The sequence below is a fragment of the Vipera ursinii genome, assembly GCF_947247035.1.
Source record: "Vipera ursinii genome assembly, chromosome: 10".
Lineage (NCBI taxonomy): Eukaryota > Metazoa > Chordata > Lepidosauria > Squamata > Viperidae > Vipera > Vipera ursinii.
The window spans coordinates 1250968-1258945 of NC_139520.1; the positions used below are offsets into that span (position 1 = coordinate 1250968).

The window sequence follows — 7978 nt, forward strand, 5'->3', positions numbered from 1 at the left end:
ATCGCTGATCCCTCGTCCCCACTGCAAACGCTCACCTGGTGTAGAGCTCCGCTGGTGCTGCTGCTGTGAGTCTCCTTCTGCTCCGGCCCCTCTGCGACGTCCCAGGCTAGGAACTCTTCTTGGACATCCCATAGCGTTAGCTTCACCCTGGCAAACAACTTCTGCCACAGCTTCTTGTCTCGCAGCCCACGAACAATGCGGTTCCTCAGCCTTACTTTGAGATTTTTGAAGTTGCACTGGTGGGCTGCCTGCCGGAGTGCAGCTATGTATTTTTTAGCTGATTCGCCCGGCCGCTGGTCCCTCTTTTCGAACTTGTACCACCATGCGATCTCGGACATGTCAGGACGGAAATGCTGATTTAGGGTGACCAGCACGTCTTTATAGGAGGCAGACTCGATGTCCTCCGGCGCACACAACCCCACTGCAAGTTGGCAAGTGTCCCTACCGCAGCTACCTAGTAGCGTTGCCGCTTTTTGGCTGTCCTCCTCAACCTTGTTTGTCCTTAGGTAGAGCTCTAGCTGCCCCACAAACGCCTCCCAATCTTCCAGCTGCTCGCTGTTGAATAGGGGAAGCTGGCCGAGCTGTGCCATGGTGGGTTGACCGGGGTTGTCCTGCTCCGACGCCGATGTGGGTTGACCAGGGTTGTCCTGCTCCGACGCCGGGGTTGTCCTGCTCCAACGCCGATGAACTTCAGTGTGACCGGGGTTGTCCTGCTCCGACGCCGATGAACTTCACGGTGCACGCGGCCGATCGCTGATTCCTTCCAATGCCTATTGCCTCTCAGAGCAGGATCTCACCTTTGTCACCACTGTTAAAATCGCAGGTCGCAAGGAAGATGAGACAGCCGGGGGGTAGATATAGCAGACCTTTATTCAGCTGGGTGGATTTCGGCTTGAGCCAAAGGTTTACCTGGCGTGCTTTATACCTGCCGAGGTGAATGCCAGCCAATGGATTCAAACCTGGGCTTCCTGCCACTGCAGGTAACCAATCTCTTTAAACCCCGGCTTCCCACCGGTACGGTTATAGCTCGGAGCTGTCAAACCTCTTTGAACCAGGCTTACCCGCCACTTGCGGTTATAGCCTGGAGCTGTCCAGCTCCACGCCTCTTGCTGTTCTGCTGGTTCGTGTATGTTAGCTGCATACACTACAAGAGGAAAAAGGAAGAAGCTGCCTCACTTTACATCGGCGAGGACTGTGTGGAGAGTTTCCTCCTTTAAATTTCTGGGAGTCTATCTCTTACCTGGAAAGTTAATACAACCCAGGTGGCCAGAAAAGCCCAACAGAGACTTCACTTTCTCAGGGTCTTGCAGAAGAACAGGGTAGAACAATGGCTAATGACCCTCTTTTACCGGTCTACTGTAGAGAGCGTCCTCTCGTACTGTATTGTGGTTTGGTATGCTGGTCTGACAGCTGTGGATGGGAAAGCATTACAGAGGGTGGTGAGCACAGCACAAGACATTGTGGGCTGTCCCCTGACACCACTGGATGACATCGCCAGGACTCACTGCCTTGGAAGAGTGAGGAAAATTCTCAGGGATGACTCACACCCTGGACGGTATCTCTTTACTCTCCTACCATTGGGTAGGAGATACAGGAGTATAGCCAGCCGTACCAAACAAGCTGAATAACAGCTTTTATCCATGGGCTGTTAGGCTTTTGAATGGGATATAATTTTATAAACTTTATGTATGATTGACTTGCGAGGCTGGTGTGTTGTGCAATTAGCTCACATGGTGTAATAAGATGGAGGGTTTGTGTCACTGTGAGTTAGGGGTGGGGGCACGAAGGGAGGCTCAGCCAATCTCAATGTATACATGGTTGTACTTTGACAATAAAGGTTCATTCATTCATCCGGCACTCGTTGCCTACCTCCCTTTCCTGGGCGGGGGTCGCCCAGCAGATCCATTGGGCTGGTGAGAGGTCCCTTTAGAGAGCAGCTGCTGCCGCCGCCTCCCCTCCCATCTCCCGGTGGGCTTCAGGGGAAGCGTGGGACTTCAGGGGCAACTCCGAAGGGAGCTCGACCCTAAACGGGGCAGACCCCTTTCCTGAGGCTGTAGCTTGCAGGAGGGATGGCCTGCTCAGCAGAGGCTCTGGCGGGCTGCTCCCGGGGGGGGGGATCCCGGGGATGCCCTGTGTGGCTCCCTGGCCACGTGCACCTCAGACGGGGCCAGCCCAGGAAAGGGACTTCCTGGCTGTGCTTCTTCCAGGGGGCGGGGCACCCAGGTGCAGGGCCAATCAGGAGCTCCATGAGGGGGCATGTCCGCATGAGAGAGAAAGTGTGTTTTGGCTGTTTTGGGTTGATAAATAATACACAAAGAAACAATTGATTTGTCTTTTTCATATTTAATAAGTCTTAAAATGTTCCATACATTTTTCACATGGTCTATTATGTGATTTATAATCTGTAAGATTGGTGCTCCTTGGCTCAGACTCAAGTTTACAAATGTTCCATCTCAAGCCCATGCTCCACGGTTCTATACATTGTATGGGGCCTCTCTTGAGGAACCACCAGTTTCCCACAGTATCTGCTTGGCTGGCTTGTTCTAACAGGGTTGGCACACACCAGGTTCCCTCAATCAAACAATGCCATTTGTCTGGTGCCTGGAAGTGCCTTTTCTCTGTGGCAATCCCTGCCCTCTGGCATGAAATCCCTCCCCAAGATCTGAATGGCTCCCACGCTGCTGCTCTTTTGACCGGCCTTTGGCAAGGACAACTGATGTCCCTTTCTTCTTTGCTGATCCTCTCTGGGTTTATCATCTTTACCATCATCATTTTGTCTGATGCTATGTTTTTGTGAGTTTTGTACTGACTTTTGTTTTTAAGTATTTTTAACAATGGTCAACTGCCCAAAGTTGCATATATATTTAATGATGATGATGGCATTGACAAAAAAAGTACTCTGTATTAAACCCCAAGAGGCAGCTCTTTAACAGAAAGAACTGTCTGCCCTGAGACCCAGGAGGTGGTCCCAGAAATGCAGCTCAGAGCCTTTCTTTTGAGAGCCTGCATTTCTCATCATCTTTGTGAGTGCTAAGACACACCTTAAAGACCGGCCTTTGGCAAGGACAACTGCCCAACACACTCCTTGGACCTGTTCTGATGGTCCTAGGAAAGGCCACTATACTGGCAAGAAACGGGAAACTGGTACTAAAAAAGGATAGCTATCTGCTTACATTTCCATTGTTTGCTACAGAAAACTTGCTGGACAATAGCTAATTATTCCATGCATTTCTAGAGTCTTTCTTTAAATTATTAAACCAAAGATCTAATAGAAACATTGAAATGTTGTTTCCCAATGCGATTTTTTGCCACTGCTGTATCTATTCCTTCAGAACCAGAACATTATTTGGATCCAACCTCAAACTACCACTAGAAACAATTTTAATTGGATATGTGAACCCAAGCATAAATCCACAAGTGTTTGCTACAAGGCCTCACCCAGTGTTTGTGATCTCAGCTGTCGATGTCAGTGAATTTTCTCTTTTTGTAATTCTGGATGAGGCTAGATACTGTGATCTGGGAGGCCTTTCCCATTTCCCAGCACTGGAACGCATGGAGTCCCTTCTGGCCAGTCTGAAATAAGGCCCGCTCCAACTCATCCAGTCTGGCCACCAACGCAGACGTGTCCTCATTGAAAGTATTCTGGGAAGAGTCCATGATGTGACGGAAACGGCCAATAAATGTCTATCAACAGAAATAGACCTATTTAGCATGGAAAAAGTTGGCTTGGATCCTTGCAAAGAAAAGATTGGTAACATCTGCAACAAATGCAATCACTCTTATGTAAAGACTTCACAGCGACCACCTGATTCTAGGATACAAAACATCTGTTTCTGTGCCAGGCTACATTTTAATCATGAAATTGTTTAACCTGGGAATGGGAAGATGGAGCAGCCCCAGATCGGGGACAGCCTCACAGGGGTCTTAAAATTTCTATTCCCAGCGAAAGTAGGCAGTGTCACTTAACATTAGGAATAAGTCTAACGTAGCTGTAGTCCAGAAAATGCCTCATCCTGTCCTAGCAGTCATCCTCATTACCATACTAGGTGAGGCCTTTGGGAGCTGGAGTACAGCAGCATTCACATTCAAAGGCTGCCAGAATGAAATGAAAGATCCAAGTGCCCTTGAAATAGATTCTATGCATCTCACTCAGCAGCAATGCCCAAATGACATCATTGCTGAACCAAGCCTGCAATCATAACTCAGAACTGATAACCACCCTATTCCTATCCCAAGGATCAGTTCAAAGCCCTTCTGGAATGGAAAGTTTTATACTCACAATAACAAGCATCAAAATATTTCAGATGGCTTTAATACAAGAGATTGCCATCTGGGCAACTACTAAATGGCTGCAGTGAGATAAGAAAATGGTATTTTGCTACCATTTTATATTTTCCAGATATCTATAACCTGGACCTGAGAACATAAAACTTGCATTCATTGAAGTAGAATTTTTGTTAAATCCCAAATAGGGTTTTAATGTTTTTATATATGCTTAAAAGAGAAATTTAATTTCATACTTGCAAATACTGTATAAAATGATAAGAGCTTTTAAATAATGTCCATTAAATTTAAGTTTGCTAAACTGAGTTTTGTTAAATAAGGGTTTCCTGTATCACTCTACTGAAAATTATGGCTATTTTTTCTGCTTATATTTGGGCTTGCCCCTCTCGTTAGTAGTGCCTTCTTATTACTAAAAAGCCATTATAATTATGCCTTTTGGGCTAAAAACATGCTCTTGCAGTCTTCTGTTTAATAGCACAAATATCAGCCTCCAGTAGTAAAATGTAATAAACAAATGTATATGCCCCAATAAAAACACTTTTAATATTTTCATTACAAATATTCTAGTAAAAAATGTTTAAAATATTTTTTCTTTGGGTAAGAAAATATAACATGAATGAAGGTGAACATACGTGTCCCAGGTTAATGTTGCATGAACCAGTCTGGGTGGGCCATTGGTACCAGAGGTTGTCTTCTGAGGTTTTGGACTCATGCTGGAGCCCATCCTCAGGGAACATCTCTCTAATAGTGTGTTTTGGGCTATTCTGTGTGGTATTTATATGATGCCTGTTGTGCATAGTTTTTTAGAGGTGGACTGGACTGTTCATGGCTATTAAGTTGTTGGCTGTTGTTTCCTTGTGCTAACAAGCCCTCACCTCCTAAGAACTTGATAAGCTGGTGGTAAACCAGCCCTCCTGTGACTGACAAAGGGTCCATTTCCCAGGCTTCACTCACTTCCCTGGCTGTTTTTGTGGCTGCTCATCCAACAATCTTAGTACTGTGTTTTCCCGAAAACCCAGTCTTATGGTTTTTTTGCCTCCAAAAGAGGCACCAGGTCTTATTTTTTGGGGGGTGTCTTTTCCACTCACCTCGTTCGTGGTGGTGGCACCAATAGCCCTGCCCACCCGGCCCACTTCTTCTGTGGCCGAAGGAGCAGCTTCATTCTGCAGCTGAGAATGGAGTTTGGGACGGCATTTCGCCATCAAGAGGCCTTTCTGAAAGCTTTCCAGAAGCTTGCAGCTGAGAACCGAGTTACAGATTGAATCCATAGTTTGGTTCTTGGCTGCACAGGCCTTCTGGAAAGGTCTGTGAAATACAGGCCTGATCTCCATTCTCAGCTGCAGGATGAAGTTGCTCCTTCGGCTGCAGGTGGGCCAGCAAGGCAAGTGTCGACCCATGGGAGGCCTGGCTGCTATGGTAAGCTCCAACCCCGCCCTAGCTTGATTTGTAGACGTGCGCCTCGCCCTAAAATTAGGGCTTATTTTTGAGGTAGGGCTTATATTGGGCCCACTCCCAAAAATCAAGCTGGGGCTTATTTTGGGGATAGGTCTTACTTTCAGGGAAACACGGTAACTGCAAAATTGTATGTATGTCCTTGTTCATTGCAACAAGGTCAGACAAGGAGAAACAAACTCAATGGTAGCTCACATTTCAAAGAACAAGGATAGAGGTCCTTTTAGCAGAGTGGGTGTGTTCTAGTCCCCTCTATGTTGTCACAAGTGTGAGGAAGCATGCCTTCCCTCTCATGGCTCCCACCCTCTGGAACAGCCTACCCCCAGAGACAGCAACAGCACAGTGCTTTTATAGGCCTCTAAGCAGTTTGGAGAGTCAGTATATTGCCCCCAACAATTTCGGTCCTCATTTTACCGATCTTGGAAGGATGGAAGGCTGGATCAACCTTGACTCGAACTGCCAAACTGCTGGCAGCCAGCAGTAGCCTGCAGTACTGCATTCTAACCACTGTGCCACCGGGCTCTGGTGACAATGCTCAACAAGATAAAAACAATGCCCTCTCTCTTGGGATTCCTAAAAACCCTTACGTCCTAGCTTTGTTGTCAAGCCTAGGGTTACAGTCATATATTCTCAGGGCTCTGGTCTGGTTTGTTACTGTTATGAATGGGCTTGTGGTACTGTACATTTTCAACTTTTTTATTTATTAGGGAAATAGAGTCTACTAGAATGGGTGGCTATAACGAATTTCAAATAATAATGAAGAATTATAAGCTGTAACAAACAGACCTTTTACCTGTAGTATAGACTGAGCTAATTCAGTATTTTCAGGATTGTCAAAATTGAGTAACTGGGACCCAAATCCATAGTAATATGGCCCCAATTTATGCAGGTCAACCACACTGGCATCAGCATTAAACACTGTCCGCCAGCTCTCCTTGTAAACCTTTGGTAGCTCCACAGAAATAATCCTTCGCTTGTCATACAAGCCTTTGGCCAACCAGAGAGGGATTTCCAACTTTGAACCCTACATAATTGGAAAGAACACAAAAAAGGTAAACCACAAAACCACAACTGAATACCCCTAATGCTACTCCGAGTACCCCTGAAAGTAAAGAAATTCAATAGGGATCGCCCAAGTGCAAGACATCGGATTTTCCACATCGCTCCTCGCTTTAAATGTTTATCTATAGCAAGCAGTCGCAACTGCTCTTGCGAGGGAAAGAAGCTGCGATTGAGTGGCGGAGGCAGACCCAAAGCCAGCTGCGTTTCTGAGACGGGGCGGGCCTAGTTCAGCCAAGGCGAAACCTACAAAGCCAAGAAAGGCTTCGAAACCCATGGCTCCCCGCCCCCCGGCGATCTCGATTCTGAGCACGGCGATCGGGATGCCAGCACTCCGCCTCCTTGGGCGGAGGCGTTCCAGAGCATTTGGGGCAGCCATTCTTTGGCCTCCCTGCCAGCGAGGCTGCTGGACACAGACGAGGCCTGGCCTGAAGCACCGCCGGCTATAATCCAACAGGCCACGCCAGGCCACTCGGGCCCGGAGCTGCCGTCGCCCGTCTAAAGGAAGCCCCAGAGCAGCCTCGAGACCAGCCAGCCAAGGGTTCCCAACTTCCGGGCAGACGCTACTTCCGCCGCGCGGGCGCCGGGAGCTGTAGACCGCAGCAGGACGGGGTAGCTCTCACCTCCGGGAGCGCCTTGCCGGGCGCAGCGGCCGTGGCGGCCCTGGCTAGGACGCCAGCCAAGCGAGGCCAGGCAACCTCGGCCCGACCCGGCAGCCGCTCCTGCGACATAAGGATGTCGGCCAGCGAAAGGAAGTTCTCCTCGGGACCGAGCGCGGCCTCCACCGGCGCGTAGGCCTGCGCCATGACGCCTCCCGAGCCGTCACGGCGGCCAGCGTTTCCTCAGCCCTTGCGCCTGCGCGTAGGATCCAGCGCCTACCGCCTTTCCATTGGCTGCGAAGGGCGGAGGCGGATCCACGGCCGCCGGCCGGGGCGCGCGCGTCGGAGCCCCACCCACCCGCGGAGGGGGCCAGGTGGCGCGGCTCTTCGGGTGAGCTGTTGCTCGGGGCTCCCCGCGGGCGGGGCTCCCAAGGGGCACGTGGGCGGTTTCCACGTTGGCAACTTTCAGATTTCAACTCCCAGAATTTCTCAGCCAGCATGGTTTTGCGTAATGGCTGGTGGGATATGAATGCCACAAGTTTTAAAAGTGGCTAAGGTTGGCGAACGCTGCCCAATGGGCAGGC

At 49.0% G+C, this 7978-nt stretch overlaps 1 protein-coding gene across 2 annotated transcripts; it reads right to left on the reverse strand.

Annotated features, from left to right (window-relative positions):
* Positions 1-2334: 2334 nt before the first annotated feature.
* On the reverse strand, positions 2335-7655 carry GINS3 (GINS complex subunit 3). 2 transcript variants are annotated; one of them, XR_014493413.1, is made up of 4 exons: positions 7419-7655; positions 6530-6760; positions 3042-3684; positions 2335-2698 (listed from the first exon to the last, which is right to left on the reverse strand). XR_014493413.1 is itself a non-coding variant. In XM_083370523.1 (3 exons), the coding sequence occupies exons 1-3, from the start codon at positions 7599-7601 to the stop codon at positions 3454-3456; spliced, it is 645 nt and encodes a 214-aa protein (XP_083226649.1). In that variant the 5' UTR covers positions 7602-7655; the 3' UTR covers positions 2335-3453. The 2 variants fall into 2 exon arrangements, 1 of the variants encoding a protein (XP_083226649.1); XM_083370523.1 differs by having other exon boundaries at positions 2335-3684.
* Positions 7656-7978: the final 323 nt, after the last annotated feature.

Bases quoted from the DNA above. Each gene is read 5' to 3' on its own strand.
- GINS3 (XM_083370523.1), bottom strand. From the start codon at position 7,601: ATGGCGCAGGCCTACGCGCCGGTGGAGGCCGCGCTCGGTCCCGAGGAG. The intron at 6,761-7,418 runs GTGAGAGCTACC...CCAATTATGTAG, and splicing joins CCGGCAAGGCGCTCCCGGAG to GGTTCAAAGTTGGAAATCCC. The intron at 3,685-6,529 runs GTAAAAGGTCTG...TTCTGTTGATAG, and splicing joins TAGCTCAGTCTATACTACAG to ACATTTATTGGCCGTTTCCG.